This window comes from Lepidochelys kempii, chromosome 24 (assembly GCF_965140265.1).
Source record: "Lepidochelys kempii isolate rLepKem1 chromosome 24, rLepKem1.hap2, whole genome shotgun sequence".
Lineage (NCBI taxonomy): Eukaryota > Metazoa > Chordata > Testudines > Cheloniidae > Lepidochelys > Lepidochelys kempii.
Genome location: NC_133279.1, coordinates 8,503,515 through 8,523,521, shown reverse-complemented (window position 1 = coordinate 8,523,521; position 20,007 = coordinate 8,503,515). Strand labels below are relative to the sequence as shown.

At 45.5% G+C, this 20,007-nt stretch overlaps 1 protein-coding gene across 2 annotated transcripts in view; it reads right to left on the bottom strand.

Annotated features, from left to right (window-relative positions):
* Positions 1-5,108: 5,108 nt before the first annotated feature.
* The window catches only part of SELENBP1 (selenium binding protein 1), a 34,262-nt gene continuing 19,363 nt past the window's right edge, over positions 5,109-20,007 (bottom strand). For both annotated transcript variants that reach the window (XM_073322696.1, XM_073322697.1), the window contains exons 4-12: positions 19,190-19,375; positions 17,733-17,853; positions 16,038-16,220; positions 13,248-13,426; positions 11,354-11,432; positions 9,140-9,261; positions 7,584-7,676; positions 7,016-7,134; positions 5,109-6,236 (exon numbers count right to left, since the gene is read on the bottom strand). In XM_073322696.1, coding sequence (XP_073178797.1) covers positions 6,074-6,236; positions 7,016-7,134; positions 7,584-7,676; positions 9,140-9,261; positions 11,354-11,432; positions 13,248-13,426; positions 16,038-16,220; positions 17,733-17,853; positions 19,190-19,375 — 1,245 coding nt within the window. In that variant the 3' untranslated portion in view covers positions 5,109-6,073. The remainder of the gene's footprint in view (positions 6,237-7,015; positions 7,135-7,583; positions 7,677-9,139; positions 9,262-11,353; positions 11,433-13,247; positions 13,427-16,037; positions 16,221-17,732; positions 17,854-19,189; positions 19,376-20,007) is intronic.

Here is a 20,007-nt window from a genome sequence, read left to right as displayed (position 1 = left end):
GTCACTGGGTGATCTCATTTGCAAGCAGAACTTAATTTACCCTCTGAGGCTGATGACCCACAGATCTGCCTACCCACTCTGGGCTGATCTCGTTGTGACTCAAGGACCCCTTAATGCCAACTGGCAGAGGGCAGAGGGGAACATAAGGGTTACAGGGATCCTCTGTGTCTGATATTTACATACTAGTCTACCAAATAATGTAATATAAAGTCTCTGATGAAAGCATGTGTCTCACTGGTCCATAGGTGCTGCGTTTCTCTTTTACCCAGGGGTGCTCCACCCCCACTCTGCCTGAGGCACTGCCCCTACTTCACCCTCTCCCCCAAGACCCCATCCTCACACCACCTCTTCCCGCCCCCGCTCTGCCCCCTCCCCAAGACCACCTCCGCTTGCTGTTCTTCACCCTCCCCCAAGCCTCTCCCTCTGCTGCCAAACAGCTGTTTGTTGGCGCCTCCAATCACCTAATGGGGTGCGCCGCCAAACAGCTGATTGGGGGTGCTGCCAAACAACTGTGGCTGGTGGGTGCAGAGCACCCCACTATTTCTTTTCTGTGGGTGCTCCAGCCCCAGAGCACCCACAGAGTCCGTGCCTATGCACTGGTCAGCAGAATCATTGTGAGATGTATGTATGGAACAGCTGTGAAGAGTAATACCTAAGGCCCTACTTGAATTGCAGGAAGATTTTCAAATAATTGCAGCTGAGTTGTGGACAAGACATGGAAAATCGTAGAAAAGTAATAATGGACTGTATTAATCACGGTAATTTGGACAAAGCCAGAGAAGCCCTATTTGTTTAAGAAAAATTTGCTGGAATAATATAAACTCTCAACTGTTATGTTATGCCTGCTAATCTTTTCGATATCAGACATTTTGCTGTAGCTATATTACAGTCATTAATGGGTGGGGCTGACAGCCAGAGTCCCAGCTGCTGTCAGCTCACGTAAACGGCGTTCTACTGTACTAATGGGGGGAAAAGTGTGTGTGCAAACCTCAAAATGTGTGCAAAATTGTGGACTGTGCAAAGTAAGCTAATTAAAATCAAAATTGCGATGGAAGCCTAATATTGCGGGATCTGCAACTTCTGCAGTATTGCAAATTAAGTAGGGCCTTAGCAATGTCTATATGCTAAAAATTATTCTCTACGGGTCTCTGAATTAAGGCAGGTCACCCAAAGGTGATCCACACACTCCTCTGAGGCAGTGGGGAAGAGGGGCTTATCTCACTCTGGCTGGTCACGTACAAATTGAGTAAGTATTGAATGGTTCACAAGCGCCCCACATTTACATTCTGAGCAAAATGTTAATCAATAGATTGTGGGGGGCTGCAGGAAAAAGCAAACGGGTGATCCTGGTTAGGAGTAAGAATGAACTTTTGAAACTATAACTGCTGTGCACGTGAGCCCTCAGGTATTCCTTCCATCTGGGAGACCAAGCTGCCAGCAGGCTTGATCTTTATGAGAAGGGAGCTCACCCAAACTGGTTGAAAACACTGGGAAACACCAGGTCTTGGGGTATGCTATCCTGTAGGGACAGGGGAATGCCTTGGGAGTTAAATGTAGGCTTTAAAAAGCGTGTTATGGTTTGTTTCCAAAAGTTTTACTTTCTGTCACTTGAATCTGTTCTTTGTTAATAAACTTATTCTTGTTTTCATTATAAATACATGTGAGTGCTGTGTGTTATGCAGCGTGATTCAAGTCAGTGGGTGTGTGCTGTTCCTTTGGGAGGGGAGATGCTAAGAGATCTGTGAGTGTTCAGTGGAACAGGCTGGGTGCTCCAGAGGACGTGGGGGCTGGTGTGGGCCTATTGTTGACCTGTACTGAAAGAGCGAAGAAGCTGGGGGTGGGAGTACGCCTGGGAGGCAGTGCTTGCATTCCCAGAGGCTGGTGAAGAAGGGACAGGGCATGGACAGGGCCTAGGAGAAAGGGCAGGGTGGGGCAGGGGTGTTTGGTTTTATGTGATTAGAAAGTTGGCAACCCTAACTCAGACCCATAACCTGGGCACCCTACCTTCAACTCGGCCCTCTCTCTACATCCTTACATTCAGGATGCATCTAAATCTTGCCAGTTCTTCCAGCATCACAACTTTAAGATTTGGCCTTTCCTCGTCATCCGCCCTACTGGAGCTCCCGTGCAGGTCCGCATCAGCCACTGCACCTTCTCTGGTCTAGATGAATCCCATCCTGCTCCCTGCGCATGTCCATTCAAAATGCTGCAGCGAAGATGGCTTTTCTGGTGCCCCCGCCCCCTTTGACTGCATCACCCCTCTCTCTGCAGCCCTGCACCGGCTCCCCTTCTCCACGCATCAAACACAAATGACTTGTCTTCCCTTTCACGGCCTAGCCCCACCTACCTCTCTTCTCTTTTATTACTGACGGGTCAACAGCTCTGCCAGGGATGGTGGCATTCATTACCTACTTGCTAAATTCTGGAACAAGCGCTGTCCCGCTTTCACCCACGCTGCCCCTCACGCATGGGAGGAGTTCCCCCTGCAAAGAAAATCTACGAGGCCATCTCGTGGGCCTCCTTCAAATCTCTCCTCTCTCATGATGCTTACAGAAAGCTTGGTAATGGTGTGCTGTGTGCGCTGGCTGTCATGCGCTCCCTGTCCATTCTGTGCACCCGCTGTATCATCTTATACTTCGACTGTAAGGTGTGGGGGGCAGAGACCATCACGGTTACATGTCTGCACAGCACTCAGCACCGTAGGGCCGTGGTCCGTGACTAGGCTCCCTGAGCACCGTCAGAACACAGCTCATAACTAACTGCCTCCCTGCCCCCTACGTATCACCCACAGGCAGAAGGGAAGTGGTTCCCTCTTGATAGTGGGGGGGGGGGGGCGAGACTCATGCCAGGCTTCCAGTGGGAGTGGAGATTTCAGTGTGTGCCACCAGCGTAATTGACAAGAAAGAAGCAGCTGGCAGAGCTCCAGCAAGAAGGTTAAGGTGACGATGATTTGGGGAACTGAAAGCGGTGATGGAGTGCAGCCACCACGTCTCTGTAACAAAAACAGGGTCAACAGGCTTGGGCGTGCCAGCTTTCTGAAGGTTCGTTCTCTGCAGAGGAACGCCTCCAACTCCAAAGGGGTTCTTCCCCCTCGCTGGCTGCTGCAGCATCTTCCCAGCCCTCACTGACTTGTCCTAGCCTGGCAGAGGATGCTGAAGAGCAATGTTAGGAAGCAGCTGATCGCAGCAGGTGACATGTGGACATAGGTTGCCGTTTAAAAAGAATACTCTGTGTCCGGCAATAGTTACCACTGGTGCGCTGAGACACTGCGCTCTACCATTAGGGCAGACCTCTGTGGAAATAAGTGGCAAATGCTGACATATTAAATGGCCGGTAAGTTATTTGCCCCTAGTTAAGATCAATGTGAAAGACTTTGTTCCCTGCCCACCCCAAAATTCCTGAACATTCCCCACAATAGAACACTGGACTTCGTATTTACTTCAGTTGTAGGTTTCACCTTGGCAGCTTGCTAAACAAGAAGTATGCTTTAGATCTTTTGTTCTTTGAAGTGTTTTCCTTCTGTCACTAGCTCAATCACAGCCCAGGGAGGCAGATCACATCCAGGAGCCCACAGAAGAAGGCTGTCAAGAGCTGGCGTTTGTCTCTAGGTTTTAATTCAAAGTTGATCTTACTGCAGAAACAAAAAACCCTCTAACTAAAAAAATCATCCGGAAGTCATCATCCCATCAAGAGGCTTGGAACAAGTGGAACCAAAGCTAGCGGAGTCCAAGATACACAGAGAGCATTTGCTGCAAAGCGTGCACATGACTCCACCTGTGGGTGCTAGGATGGGAATGTGGAAGAGGTTGTGGGGAGCTCAGTATCACTGTCTAGGAAGCCCATGGCAAAGGGCTGGAAGAGTAGAAACTAGATCCTGTTTAGATGGAGGGTTTAATCTAAATTTATACCAGTGTAAACCAGAGCAACTGTAGAGAGCATATTAAATATCTTATTGGGACCGGGATCATGTTGACCAAGATTTAAAAGGTGTATTTAGAAGGTTTCAGTTACCCCATTCTAACACTACATTGCCCTATCCATGCTAGACTGATGCACTAGTTGATCAAGGTGAAGTCCAAATGTCCTTTTAACATAAACTTGACCAGCTAACCAGTGTTAAAGGCCACGCTAGAGCGACACAGCGATTTCTATACACACCTTTTATCCTAGTCAAGATCAACCCTGTGAGAACTGAAGGGATCATGCAGATAACAGTTACAACTAGATTGTGCTAGATCCTCTGTCTGTGGGACCGATATGGCCCCCAATACTGTACTATTTGAGCACTTCACAATCATTAGTGTGTTGATCCTCCCAGCCCTGGTGTAAGGACCCGGGGGCGGCTGATAATCCCACAGTGCCACTAGGAGGCCATGCAGAGGTACAGCCAGGGAGCTGTGGAGAGTAGGCGCTGCAGGAAGTACTGCCCATGAGACCCAGAGTGACAGTACACTGTGGCCCTCTGGTTGGCCAGCTACCGCTACTTAACCACAGGGGTTGCCCCAGGAAGTTGCTGGGCAGCCACACAGATCTTGGCCTGCTGAAATGCCAGATTTCGCCTCATCCTCTGGTCTTGACTCCAGCCTGACTTTTACCCTGATTCCTGCCTCTCAGTTCTAACCTGGTACTACCTCTGATCTCCGGTCTTGGACCCCAGCTACCAACCCTGACTCTTGTTTATGGGACATGGCCTTGCGATTCCTCCAACTCCAGCCTGGCAACTCCTGTGCCCAGTGGGCAGACTTCAGCCCAGCCGTGACTGCTAGGCAAGACTGCCTATGCCCCAGTCCCTTACTCTCACAGTGGTATGGCAAAGTGCCATTATCCGCATTTTACTGATCAGGAACAGAGAATATAGTTACTAGACAAATGCTATGTTTCCGTGACTTTGACTGCAGTAACACAAATATACTTTGTTTTTTGGGAACAGGAAGACCTTGTACCAGCTGGTTTCCGGATTTTTTTTTTAAAGTGATTTTGGAAAGTCTCCCCAATAAGAGATTTTAGGCACACAGGTCTTCTTGATTTTCAGACACATGATTCACAATCACCATCTTACATTTTTCTGCTCCCTGAAAGATGCGGAAGAGTTAAAAATTATGACGTGCTTGTGCAAAGAACAATTTTATTATTTGTTTGTTAAAGCAGTTTAAGTGCTGCATTACTGCACAAGAACTGAAATACAATCCAGCTTCAGGAAACAGACACCAATATGCAGTCTACAATCAAATCCTGTTTATATAGTGCTGTGCAATAGGGCATTGACTAAGTGATTTAAGCTAAACAGAAACAAGTTCTCTGTTCTGGAATAAGGATGTCCCTACATGCAGTTATTCAGTTATTGTGCTTTAAATTTGCACCCCACCTTAATCCATTTAATGTTTGAGCACAGACAAGCCCTAAAGCTTGAATGATTAAAGTTTACAGTAAAGAGAAAAAACAATGTTCCCACCACTCTCTTGTATGGGATTAAAATGGGTAACTCTAGTCATCTCAAAGAGCTGTTGGATCCTTGTGATGGCTCAGGGGCTTGTTGTATTTAGTCTTGACTACAGCTCTGGGCACGCAGATCACAGGTTCCTTATTATTAGACCCAGAGACTGGGGTGGAGAAGAATTTAATTCTAAGCTTAATTGTATACGCTCAAAATTGTAGCTTTGCACCCTCCACTAACTCTGCCAATTTAGGAAATCTAGCAGATGTTAAGGTCTGTAGCATTGTTAGGAGACATTGGCATGAAGGCAGCTGCCAGAATCCCTTTTTACAAATGATTATCAGGACTCCCACAACACAGGGAGTTGTACACCTTGAAGTTTATGACCATCAGTGAATAGACAGGCCACAGGAGAGGGCAGAGAAGTAAGACATCATGTTTCATAGCTAGACACACTCACTTGGCTGGCTCAGCCAGGAGTATGCAAGCAGGTGCATGGCTTCTCTGGCTTAGCACCCATGGAAATCTAGACATCTGTAGTGGATAGAACCCCAGGAGATCAGACCTACCTATGCCTTTTTCACACGTATAGTTAGGAAGGAAGAGAGAGAGAGAGAGAGAGGCACCCACACACAAGAATTAGACCCAGATATCAGAGCTGCAGTCTCCACCAGGGTAGCGGATCTCATGAGCAAGGACGGGTCCATCAGGTTCTTTCCCAAAATCCACTAGGAAGTTTTTATTCACCTTCAGTCCACCTTTCTCAGTGTCCACATCAATCTGCAGCATGACAGAGCCTTCCCTGAACAAGGGACAAGAAAGCAGACATTGCGGGGAGGGAGAAAAAGAGGCTGTGTCCTGGTTTAAGAGATTCCTACACTTTCTTCTTCTCTTCCAGATTTTCTAGTTAACCAAAAGGTCTTTTAGACAGAGTGGAGATGAGCCCCCAGCTTTAACCTTTGGGCACACCAGTATTCAGGTGTGTTTGGAACACTGGGGTTTCGGTCTGGGACTCAGACTGTAGTGCCCATTGTGACAGGCAAAGGCTTCAGGTACACTGAACCACCCAACAAAGGCCTGGGGGTCACACTCAGAAGCGTCCTATGGAGAGTTACACTGCTCCATTGAAAACCTTGACAGAGAGCTGCCAGTGAATGGGAAGTGACTATAACTAGATGTGCAGTTATACATTAACTGCAGGTGATAGGCAAGCCGCACCATGCCCTCATGTGGTCATGTGGAAAATCATCTGCTTTATGTAATAAAAACCATGTATTTGCGGGTGCTTTGAAGCAATACAGGTTTCCTGTAGGCTAGGTCATCTTCAGAATACTAGTATCTAATGAATTCTTCCACACCCCCACCACTAGAGGAATGATTTCAATATCAGACATTGTTAAATTTTGCAGATGCTCAGAGGCTGTTGTGCCTATTAAGTGTGGGCTGATTCTTACTAGTGTGTGAAATGAGCTAATAAAGCCAGTCCTCCTGCACACATCCATGTGCCCTTGGAGGTGGTGCAAACATCACCCACTGCCTATGGCTGGCCCTGGGATTTCCCATCCAAGAAAGGTTTCTTACTTGACAAGGTCTGGGTAAAATTGCTTGTCCCATGCACTGTAGAGAGAAGTGGAGACATACAGTCTCTTGCCATCCAAGCTCAGCTGGATCATCTGCGGTCCACCTTGCACCCTCTTCCCCTGGTGTTACAGGAAAACAAGACCTGGGTTTATAAGCTGCTAGTGGCATCACAAGGGAAGAAGAATGCAACAGGAGGGAGTACAGCAGCATGGCAGGTTCTGCTCCTGGCAGAACATCTGACAACCAGCATTCCTGAATGCATGGGGTGGTGAACCCCTGCATTTGGGCAAGGAGCAGTTCTAACCGAGACTGACCGCTTGCCTGATACAGGCTCCTGGCTAACCTGTGCATACACAGACTGGGTTATGCCAGAAAGGGCCTGATTCCACAGCATCTACTCAGGCAAGTCTTATTGTACTTGGATGGGAGTTTTGCCTCAGTAAGATGTGCAGAATCTGGCACTCATATAGGAAGCTGGCACTCATATAGGAGCTGGCATGCACCAAGAGACAGCTGCCAGTAGAGAAGTATTAATGGAGCAGTGGGGAAAACAGCCTGCATTGCTCACCTTGATCACAAAAGGCTCTGGCTGAGAGTTCAGCTCTTGGTCTTCCACCACAACAACTGGCCCACCTCTTGGAATCTTGCCTCCCAGGAACACCTGTAAGCCAGAGGATGTGCCACAAAGATTTCAGGGTGTCCGTGTTGTGACAGTGCAATCCATATGATTTTATGAAAATATGCTAATGAGTGTGAATATAATGTAACTGGAATATGCTTCATGCAAAAGGTCTCTTCTAAGGTATCATTACAAAGCTTATAATCAACTGAGTGTGTTCATCCTATTTGTATAAATGTATCATTCTTGTATCTGAAACTAGAAATATGAAATATAACTCTGAGGTTCTATTGTAATTATGCAAAGTATGTTCCATTAATGGTGGCTTGGAATCTTGATGGCTCCCATTAACCAGGACAATTGGTTGAAAATGGCCCTGTTTATTTGTAAGTCTTCCTGTATACCTGTGTGCTGGCAAGTGGGTAATGAAGTCTTACAGGGACATGTGATCATGTCACCTGAACTGGAATCCATCTTTAACCTGGTGCTTTTCCATTTAGAAAGAGGGGTGGGAACCCAGAGAGGGACAAAGGATTCCCGCCTTGTGCAAAAGATATATAAGGGGGTGGAACAGAACAAAGGGGGCTGCAGTCATGAGAAATCCCCTAGCTACCACCTGAGCTGGAACAAGGACTGTACCAGGGGAAAGGATTGGGCCCAGACTAGAAAGAGGCTAGTCTGTCAAAGAAGCTTACTGGAACATCTCTGAGGGTGAGATTTGTCTGCATTTAGTTTCCTACTGTATTAAGCTTAGACTTGTGTTTTTTATTTTATTTTGTTTGGTAATTTACTTTTGTTCTGTCTGTTATTACTTGGAACCACTTAAATCCTACTTTTTGTATTTAATAAAATCATTTTTTACTTATTAATTAACCCAGAGTATATATTAATACCTGGGGTGGGGGGGAAACAGCTCTGCATATCTCTCTATCAGTGTTATAGAGGGCGAACAATTTATGAGTTTACCCATATAAGCTTTATACAGGGTAAAATGGATTTATTTGGGTTTGGACCACATTGGGAGCTGGGTATCTGAGTGCTAGAGACAGAAGCACTTCTTAAGCTGTTTTCAGTTACACCTGCAGCTTGCTGGGGACATGTTTCAGACTTGGATCTGTGTTTGCAGCAGGCAAGCATGTCTGGCTCAAACAAAGCAAGGTACTGAAGTCCCAAGCTGGCAGGGAAAACGGACTCAGAGGTAGTCCCAGCACATCAGGTGGCAATCCCAAAGGGGTTTCTGTGACGCAACCCATCACACATGTATGAAAGGAACATGGCCATGAGGGTACAGAATTGACCATCTAACCCCTATGCAATAGAAAACTGTCCTTTTCTCCCCTAAAGAGATGGGGTTCCCCAGCTTCACAACCTAGTAATAGAAGCCTTTATGATTCTTCATGCATCTGAAGAAGTGGGTATTCACTCACGAAAGCTTATGCTCCAATACATCTGTTAGTCTATAAGGTGCCACAGGACTCTTTGCCGCTTTTATGATTCTGGCTTACCTGTCCCACCAGTCTGGGCTTCCGAGTGTCAGAGATATCATACTGACGAATGTCTCCATGGAGCCAGTTGCTGAAATACAGGAACCTGTCATCCAGTGAGATCAGGATGTCAGTAATGAGACCTTGGAGAGAGCAGTCAAAGGTGGAGTCAGGAAACACACAGAGATCAGCAGACAATGACAAGGATCATATGGCCATAGATCTGTCTTTGTTAGAACCCCAGTCACAGAGCATCAGCGCAGACCCAGATCAAACAAACCTAGTTCAGATATGAAACCCAAGCCCAATGCAAAAGGTGGTCTCAGCCATATCATTGTATTTATTCGGTTTCCTCTCCAGGTCTCTTTTCAGCCCTCATTAATTACCAGGATTCCGGCCAGGATCAACCCACTCCTTGGAGAACACAACTATTGTGAGTTCCTGTTGAAAGACACAGGGACTCCCACATTCTTTCTAGAGACCACTGTCTGTCAAGCTTCAAGCAGCCAACCTGGGAGGAGGAGCCAAACCCTGTCACCTACATGGTAGTTCACAAGCAGGGCTGAGCAGAAGCCACTCTTCAAACTAGAACATTCCCAATCAGCAGCTGGTGACAGAATATAGTAAGCTGCATATGGGCCCAGACCAGAGGTACTATGCTGGAGAATCCAAACCCAACCCTGTTCCAGGATCAATGTGTTTAAGCTGCTTTGGGAAGGAATAGGAAGCCCTGTGCTGCTCTGAATCAAACCTTCAGGTTGAGACAAAAACAATGCAACCAGTTTGTCACAGGCTGGCCAGCCGTCTGTGAGAGTCAGCCCCAGCCCCATCTGTGACTCATTGGCTCCCTTTCCATCTGATCCTGGTCAGCTAGAGATCATGTGGCTATTTAATTATTATGCCCAGCTGGGAGGGGGTCCTGGGATGCCTAAAAAGGGTAAGAGCTCTGGTAGTGAGAGAAGCTGCAGAAGGGTACTTAGCTGCTCTGGGAGGTGCTGGAGAAAGGTAACTTCCAGAAAAATGGCCTGGAGGAGGACTAAAGAAGGACAAGAGGGAGATGGCCTCCAGTCCTGAAGCAGGAGGGAGAGAGAGAAAAAGGGGGAAAGCCCCTGGGAGCTGTAGCCCAGGATGGGCTGAGGATGGCCTTGTTTTGAGGTATTACTTAAGTTTTATGTAAGGAGAATAAAATTGTGCTTGGAAAAGACTCAATGTGGCAGTGAGTCCTTCATGGGCTGGGGAGACATGCCGGCAGCATATAGCTTCCAGCTACTGCTTTACAGCCACAATTTCCGCTATTGGAGGCAGGAACAGGGGGAGAAAATTGCAAGAGGAGATGTTATGGTCATTAAATTGGAGAGGTGGGGGAACCAGAGGCATGGATTTAAAGGAAAGGGTCCAACTGGAAATGAGCTCTCCCCTGACCAACCAATGACTGGGATCTCAATTGAGAGGCCCTCAAGTCCCTTTGGATACAGAAAGGGGTCTCCCAAATACAGGACTAGTTGGCATTCACCATCCCAGAAATCTGCTCCAGGGGAACCAGCTACCTGAGAGAGAATGTGACAACTATTGTGTGATGGTGATAACAGGCAGATACATGGTGTCACAGGTGCTGACTTTCCAAAGTACCAGGGGGTGCTCGACCCCCGGCTCTGCACCAGGTCCCACCCCCACTCCACCCCTTCCCTCAAGGTCCTGCCCCAGCTCTTCAGCCCCACCTCTTCCCACCACCTCCCCCGAGCACAATGTGTCTTTTCTCCTCTCCCTACCCCCACAGCCTCCTGCATGCTGTGGAGGCACGGGGAGGGAGACGGAGGTGTTGATCTGTGGGGCCCACTGGGCGGGAGGTGCTGGGGGGTGCTGATAGGGGGACTGCTGGTGGGTGCTCAGCACCCACCATGTTCTCCCCATGGGTGCTCCAAAGGGCACTGTAAAAGAATCTCTCATAGGAAGAGACACGGGCCACTTCCTTATAGCATCAGTCAAGATGAGCCAGATTCCCACTCATAATACACATTGGGAGATCTTAACACAAATAGGTATGCAATTGGCAATTCTAAGCCATTCCCTCTTTGGAGGGACACATGCATGTCTTTGAAGGTATGCCAAAGTCCTTGTATAACTGATAAGCTCCTCCATATGCTTCATGCAAAAAGTGTTTGTCATTCAATGACAAGATGCTCAGCCCAGCTGCAAAGCATGGGAAGGAAAATTTTGAAATGTGCTTACACTAACCTGGCATGTCAGGAAAAAGCCAACCATTCACTTTCTTGCTGGGGACTTGAACCACCTTCTCTACTGCCCAATTTCCATTCTGTACAAGAATAAACATAATATTCCCTTGCAATAAGTCAGCAAGAACCCAAGTATACATGGGAGATGCAGAATAAGCATGTGATAGTATGTACCTAGCATATACAAAGGTACTGCAAATAAATGTTAACAATTGATGTGAATAGCAAATAGGTGACTAGCTAGAAACACAGAGTTAATGATTATATATCTGTCAATACTAAAAATAGAAGCATTGCTCATTGGACCTCAACAATAGCCTAGCATAGAATCATAGAATCATAGAATATCAGGGTTGGAAGGGACCCCAGAAGGTCATCTAGTCCAACCCCCTGCTCAAAGCAGGACCAATTCCCAGTTAAATCATCCCAGCCAGGGCTTTGTCAAGCCTGACCTTAAAAACCTCTAAGGAAGGAGATTCTACCACCTCCCTAGGTAACGCATTCCAGTGTTTCACCACCCTCTTAGTGAAAAAGTTTTTCCTAATATCCAATCTAAACCTCCCCCACTGCAACTTGAGACCATTACTCCTCGTTCTGTCATCTGCTATGACATGGTTTCGGAGCACAGCCATGGAGTTATGTCTACACTACAGATGCTACGGTGGTACAGCTACGGCACTGCAACTGTGCTGCTGCAGTGTAGACACTTGCTACAGCAACAGAAGGGGTTTTTCTATCACTGTAGTTAATCAATTCACCCCTCTGAGAGGCAGTAGCTAGACTGATGGAAGAATCAGTTGACCTAGCAGTGTCTACACCAGGGCTTAGGTCGACTTAAGTCTCTCAGAGGTATGAATGTTTCACATCCTATGCGATGTAGCTAAGTCAACCTAACTGTTAGGTATAGGCCAGGGACAGGGGGATATATACATGATGGGTTAGGAGGCTTTGTGCAGTCTATGGAACTGAGGCTATATCTCGCCAACATAACTACCTTGCAGAAACCTTTAGCACAGGCCATAAAGAACATGGCAGGGAAAATACAGTAGCCATTGGGCCAGTTAGTTCACTACAAAGAGTCTAGATAATTATACGTGCATATAGGAAAATCAGTTTAATTCCATTTAAGCTGTTCTCTAGATCCATTGTGAGATGTAAAATGAATGTCCCTTATATGAACTCCACCTTGTATTTAGCTGTGACACAGTACTTTCCCCAGGCCTGAAGAAGAGTTCTGGGTAAGCTTGTCTCTCCCACCAACAGAAGTTGTTCCAATACAGGATATTACCTCACTCAGCTTGTTATCTCAAATGAACTCCACGAACAGGAATATTATTGTAAGAACAGGTTGTTTGGCAAGACCTCTCCAAGCCACCCAGTTCTCAAGAGCCAAAGAGTTCATTTTAAAGTGGCTAGAGGCTGAGGGCACATTATTTCACATGGGGATATTGGCTTTTGTTGGGTTCCCAATATAGCAAGTTTTGGTATTTATTAACTATCTCTTCATTTCCAAATGCCCACTGGCTTGTAAAGGCACTGGCAGGGCACACTGGACACAGAATTTCTACAATGCAAGTGAAACTCAGCCAAAGACAAAGAACGTTAGGAGCTTGTGGGAGCTCCCAATATAAGTTGACATGGGCCAATTGACTTCCTTTGGGAACAAGTAGTATTTTCTTGGACCTTCTAGAGCAAAGATTTGGTGCCTATCCATGACGTTTCTGGGAGGTTTCATAGAGCCATACAGCTTGGTCAACCTGGATGCAACACAAAAAACAGATGCTGCCCAAATCTATCCTAACTGAATTCCATTGTCTAAGTGACCCAGTGGATTTCTGAAACATGCTCATGTTTAACCTTGCCTTCTGTCACATGGCAGCTGCTAGAGTGCTTACCTCTGTCTTGTAGAAGCGATGGATTGCACTACTCAGAGCACAACCAACATATCCCTCTGCTGCATCAGGGTTGTGGAGGAATCTGATTTCCAGAGGGATGGAGTCTTCCCCCAAGTCAATTGACTGAGTGAAGACATGAGTGGTCCAGTCCCACACATTAATGTAACGGCCATAGCTCCCTGAGAGATCAAGTCAAACAAAAATAAAGTCAGGAGAGGTGATTTTAGCCTTGGAGAACAACCAATTCCAAGAGCGCAGACAGACAGATAAACAATTAAATGCCTCTGGCAAGGAGAGTTATTGCAGCTGCAGCCTATACTAGAAGAATACATTAGAAGCAAGAGGAAGACCCAGGGCAGGATAGGCTCATTACTCAATGAGGGGGGAAAAAACAATAAAGTGTAGAAATGGGAGAAGTGCTAAATTACATTTTTGCTTCAGTTTTTACCAAAAAGTTTAGTAGCGACTGGACATCTAACATACTGAATGCTAGTGAAAATGAGGTAACATCAGAGGGTAAAATAGAGAAAGAACAAATTTAAAATTACTTAGACAAGTTAGATGTCTTCAAGTCACCAAGGCCTGATGAAATACATCCTAGAATACTCAAGGAGCTGACTGAGGAGATAAATGAGGCATTAGCAATTATCTTCTAAAAGTCATGAAAGACAGAAGAGATTCCTGAGGATTGGAAAAAGGCAAATATAGTGCCCATCTATAAAAAGGGGAATAAGGAAAACCCTGGGAGTCAGCTTAACTTAAGTACCCGAAAGATAATGAAGCAAATAATTAAGCAATCAATTTGCAAATATCTAGAAGAAAATAAGGTGATAAATAACAGCAGCATGGATTTGTCAAGAACAAATCATGTCAAACCAACCTAAAAGCTTTCTGTGAAAGGGTAACAAGCCTTGTGAATAGGGGGGAAGTAGTAGATGTGCTATATCTTGATTTTAGTAAGGCTTTTGATACGGTCTTGCACGAACGTCTCATAAACAAACTAGGGAAATACAACTTAGATGAAGCTACTATAAGGTGGGTACATAACTGATTGGAAAACCGTTCCCAGAGAGGAGTTATCAGTGGTTCACAGTCAAGCTGGAAGGGATATCAAGTGGGGTCCTGCAGAGATGGGTTCTGGGTCTGGTTCTGTTCAATATCTTCATCAATGATTTAGATAATGGCATTGAAAGTACACTTATAAAGTTTGAGAACGATACCAAGCTGGGACAGGTTGCAAATGCTTTGGAGGTTAGGATTAAAATTCAAAATGATCTGGACAAATTGGAGAAATGGTCTGAAGTAAATAGAATGAAATTCAATACGGACAAATGCAAAGTACTCCACTTAGGGAGGAACAATCAATTGCACACATACAAAATGGGAAATGACTGCCTAAGAAGGAGTACTGTGGAAAGGGATCTGGGGGTCATAGTGGATCACAAGCTAAATATTGTATTGTAAAAAAAAAGCAAACATCATTCTGGGATGTATTAGCAGGACTGTTGTAAGCAAGACACGATAAAAGTAATTCTTTTGCTCTGCTCTGCGCTGATAAAGCTTCAACTGAATTACTGTGTCCATTCTGGGCGCCACATTTCAGGAAAGATGTGGACAAAGTTCAGAGAAAAGCAATAAAAATGATTAAAGGTCTAGAAAGCAAGATCTGTGAGGGAAGATTTAAAAAATTGGGTTTGTTTAGTCTGGAAAAGAGAAGACTGAGTGGGGACATGATAGCAGTTTTCAAGTACATAAAAGGTTGTTACAATGAGAAGGGAGACAAATTGTTCTTGTTAACCTCTGAGGATAGGACAAGAAGCAATGGGCTTAAATTGAAGTAAGGGCGGTTTAGGTTGGACATTAGGAAAAACTTCCTAACTGTCAGGGTGGTTAAGCACTGGAATAAATTGCCTTGGGAGGCTGTGGAATCTCCATCACTGGAGATTTTTAAGAGCAGGTTAGACAAACACCTGTCAAGGATGGTCTACTCTAGATAATACTTAGTCCTGCCTTGAGTGCAGGGGACTGGACTAGAAAACCTCTCACGGTCCCTTCCAGTCATACGATTCTATGAAAGGTTTCAAGGGTTTTAATAGCACAGAGAATGGACCTTTGCTCTTAACTATATAATCATGCCAAAAATCTTCACCCATTTAAAAATCATCACAGGTGAGGGGTCAGGCATCAGACTGTGGGATTCTTGACACTACAACACCTTGGCCTGTGTGCAGTAGAAAACAGAGAAAGACCGAGTTCAATGGGAGACCAGAGGGTCTCAATCCATTGATCCTTCAGGTCTGAACACCCCAGGTTAGCTACATACGGGTCTTTTCAAAAGCAGTATGAGTGGCCTCCAACATTTTGGCTATGTGACTGTCTCCCGTGGAGCTGATAGGGAAGAACAAGATGACCTTCTGAGGGGAGGTCACACTAAACTGAGATGCCCCTTCCTCCTCACAGCTGAATTCTGACACTGAGTACAGCTCTATAGCCCTTGTGGCCATTCAAGTTCATATGTTCCCAAGGTTTTGCTGAACTTCTGATGTCACCAGCTAGAACTATTAAAGAACACTCAGAGTAGGTTTTGCCTGCCTTGTTTGGGGCCGTATACATTGTGATCTTTAATGACTGGTGTAAACTAACTCTGCAGACATCTTTATATGACAATTTTGCCTATGTACTCTGAAATCACCAGCCTTCACTGGTGATAGGAGAGTCCCTGGATGCAGTCCTCGCTTTATTGAACACTGGACCAGAATGTCATCAAATTTTAAACAAACACACTCTCACCAGTCTTTAGGTCTGCTGGGTCTAACCCATTTGCCAAGACTTTTGGCATTCCCCATTCCGTGCTCATCAAGACATTATGCCGTGGCTGGTACCAGAAATCATAGCCAAGTTTAGGGATGTTGGATCCTTTCTCCCAGTTCCCTTTCACCTCAAAAGTCTCTCCATCCAGCAAGATAAAGCCACCTGATGCCAAAAACAAAACAAATTGTTTGATTTTAATCACCCAGTTTAAGAACTTAAGCAGGATAAGACACAATGCAATATTGAACTCTTCTTCTAACAGGCAATAGCATGTTACATGTACTTGAGGGAGGGTGGAGAAAGCTTTCTGAACGGAGATGTTTTTTCTGTGCTTTCCATTGCAAGGGCTTTCATTAATATTTCTACCAGTAAGCAAATTAACTCAAAGAGAATTTCCTCCCAAAGATTCAACAATGAAGTATCTTAACATAAGTGTCCTCCTAACCAGACATGTATGCCAACTGGCCAAGCAAAGTAAGGCCCAGCATGGTCCTGCTTTGAGCACGGGGTTGGACTAGATGACCTCCTGAGGTCCCTTCCAAGCCTGATATTCTATGATACAACTCAATAGCATTTCTGTTGGCCTGTATGCGATAACTTTGGAACACAGCATCTGATCAATTCCAAAATTTCAGGGAATGATCTAGGCATCGATGGGAACAAGATATTGATTTGGGTGCAAATCAGAAAATGGTAAAAGCCTGATTCAGAGGAAAATCAGGGGCCCCAGACTGCCTGGTGCTGCAGGCAGAGGAATTTCTCTGCTGCCACCAACATGCATCAGTGGCAACTGCTAAACCTGCCTAATGAGGAAGTTGTCTGTAGACTGAGCTAACAGAAATCAGAGCCTTGCAAGGAGGGTTTGTAGGAGTGCAATGGAGAAGCAGGGCCTGAGGAGGACTGGGGGAGAGCAGTGGTGATGAGGGAAGCAGGAATCTGGATGGCATGCATGGAGCCCCTAGTAGAGGGGGAGGAAGGGCCACAGAGCACCTGACATGTAGCATTCTCTTCTAAACCAAAATGTTTCAGTTCCCTTTGTTCTGAAAAGCAATTCCAGCACATCTGGGGGATCAGCCCTATCCTAGTTAACAACTGACAGCAACTATGCAATAAGAAAGCCCTATTAGTCTCAGCCTAGTACACCTGTTGGCAAGTGTCCAAACTACAAATATTCACAATTGTCCCCTTCTTAGGCTCAAAGCTCTCAAGGACTGGATGTGCCCTAGATACTGAACTAACCTTTAACACCGGAGGTGGGTACTCCAAGTCAGGATTGAATCACATTGACAGGGGACTGTGTTTGTGAAATTTGCCCTGCCATGCCTCCTGATTGGGGGGAGGGATAGCTCAGTGGTTTGAGCATTGGCCTGCTAAACCCAGGGTTGTGAGTTCAATCCTTGAGGGGGCCATTTGGGATCTGGGGCAAAAATTGGGGATTGGTCCTGCTTTGAGCAGGGGGTTGGACTAGATGACCTCCTGAGGTCCCTTCCAACCCTGACAGTCTATGATTCTATGTACCTATTCTGTGGTAAAGTAGAGAACTTCTGACTCCAGGGCTGCTAAACTGGCCAGCAGCTCAAAAGGATTGCAAGTTCTCAACAAGGCTTCCAGTTTTGTAGCTTGGATTTTTGTAGCAAGGATTCCTTCTCTTGAATGACTACAGGGGATAAATACCTTTGCCATTGCCGGATGGGTCTCCCATGCTGCTGATCATGATCTCACCATTGCCCAAGCAGTGAGTTGTGTGGGGATTGGCTAAGCCGCACTTCCAGAATACATTCACTGGCTCAATCATCTAAGGAGAGTTTATATGCACATAGTCAATCCCTCCTTGGTCAGGCCACCCCCAGTCAAAATCAGAGTGTCAATCCCTATCCCCATCCAGGAGGGTTTCCTGACGTCTTAAAACTCTTCAAAGTTCTAGGCTGTTGGATTTTTTTCCACTTGAAAACTCAGCCCCTGTGTTCTGGGCTCGGCCAGACAGAGAGAAGGAAATTATGAATAAAGCTGGGCAAAATTTTTCAACCGAAACATTTTTTCAGCAAAAAATAGAGATTTGGTGACATCGAAACATTTCATGAATTCATGTCAATTTCACCAAACTGTTTTGGTTGGGTGGGAGGAGGAGAAACATTGAAACTATTCAGGAAAAAAAAATTAAATATTTACATTTTTCCCATTTGATGAATTTTTGTTTCAAAATTAAAAAAAAAAGTTAAAACATATGCTTGAAATGTAAACAAAACATATTATTTTGGGTTAAACAAAATGTTTTGTTCAGCCCAAAACTAATTTCCTTTTTAATTGCAAGTGAACTGAAAAGTCTTTTATTTGCCCAGCTTGAACTATGAAGCGAGAATAAACAAAATCCCAGTGCCTGAAGTTCAAAGGTACGAGTTTGTATATATTTTAATCAATTCCACTGTCACTAAGTGGTTCTCCTGAAGAACGTGTACCCTGCTGCTACATTGAAAGCATGTCTCTAGTCGAAAGACAAGTTATGTGAAACCAGTGGCCGAGAGTTACTCAGTACATCTGAAAGTCAGAGCTGTCTGTGACACACTGGAGCTGTCTGTTCCCTCAATACATCTAGAGGAGAACTAGATGGAGTCTAGTCTGTCTGAATCAGCAAGGTACCGGTCAGCTAAATTGTGACTCCAGCACCTTTATTACTGGGGATTCTATTAAAGGCAAAGAGAACACTGCCTGATTTTCAGGTGCCAGCTTAATTTGGTACTTAGAAAAAGGAGATAATTTTAGCATATCAAGTGAGCTAGTTCAAAGCAGCCATCATTGCTCTAGAGTAGGGTTTAGTCACACTTGTTACCCAAAGAACCAAAGTTACCCTAAACTACAAGTTGTACGTTGAGGGCACCAATTTACATCAGGTTGAGGGAGGGGGATGTTGCTCTACATATAGAGCTCAAGGATTTAAGAACTTAATCTTCTTTGGCTGTGGAAAAAGAATAATTTTCTTTAAAATTCTAAAGACTTTGAAACTGACCAGTTCTTAAGGTTCCCCAAAAGCCCTAAAAACCTGTTCTGGATTTCCTCATCCACATTCATAAGTGGGAAATTTTAGTTCCCATCTCCTGGGTGAGATACATCTCTTGGAGTCACCTCAGACATACTTTATGTATTCTGGGAGCCCGCATGTCTGTGCCCACATCCACCACATAAATGCGGGAAGAAATCAGACTGGGAAAAATCAGCCGGTTCCGTTTTTTTGTGACATCCCCAAAGCTGCTGCTGCAGGTGTTCCACCCAGAGTGATGGAGCTCGTCTCGGAGGTTGGGCATGGGCAGGCGGTGGATCACCTATGAAATCAAAGGCATGGTTCAGACTCAGTCTGTAAGACAGGCAGTCCTAAGAAAAACAGTTCTTTAGAAATACAGACACAGCATAGGAAACACAAGGGCAATTGTTGCTGTTATCCAGGCAGTAGTTCTAGGTCGAGATTTTCAGAGTAGTTTAAGAATCCCTTGATGCTCAATCCATTAGGTGGTTTTAAAGAAAATCCCATTCTGGGCCATTAGCACAGGAGACAGGACTCCTGAGTCCTATTCCTGGCTCTCTACCACCATCATGTGTGATATTAGGCAAATCACTCTCTGTGCATCTGTGACGGGGTGTCCATCCCACATAAGGCTTGAAGAGGTTAAGGTGGCCAGGTGGGCCAATTAAACACTTAGGCTGCACCTGGAGGAGGAGCCAGGGAACAAGTAGGACTAATTAGAGATGAAGCTCAGCTGGAGAGGAACAGGAGGGGCCTGTGGCTGAGAGTGGTAGGCAGCCATGCATGCACTGTTAGGGTGAGAGAAGGTGAGGTCACCCAGAGATAAAGCAGTAAGGGATAGGACTATGCAGACCTTGACAGCTTGTTGTAAGGTCTTTGGGCTGGAACCCAGTGTAGAGGGTAGGCCTTGGTTTCCCATGGGCTTGGGATCCC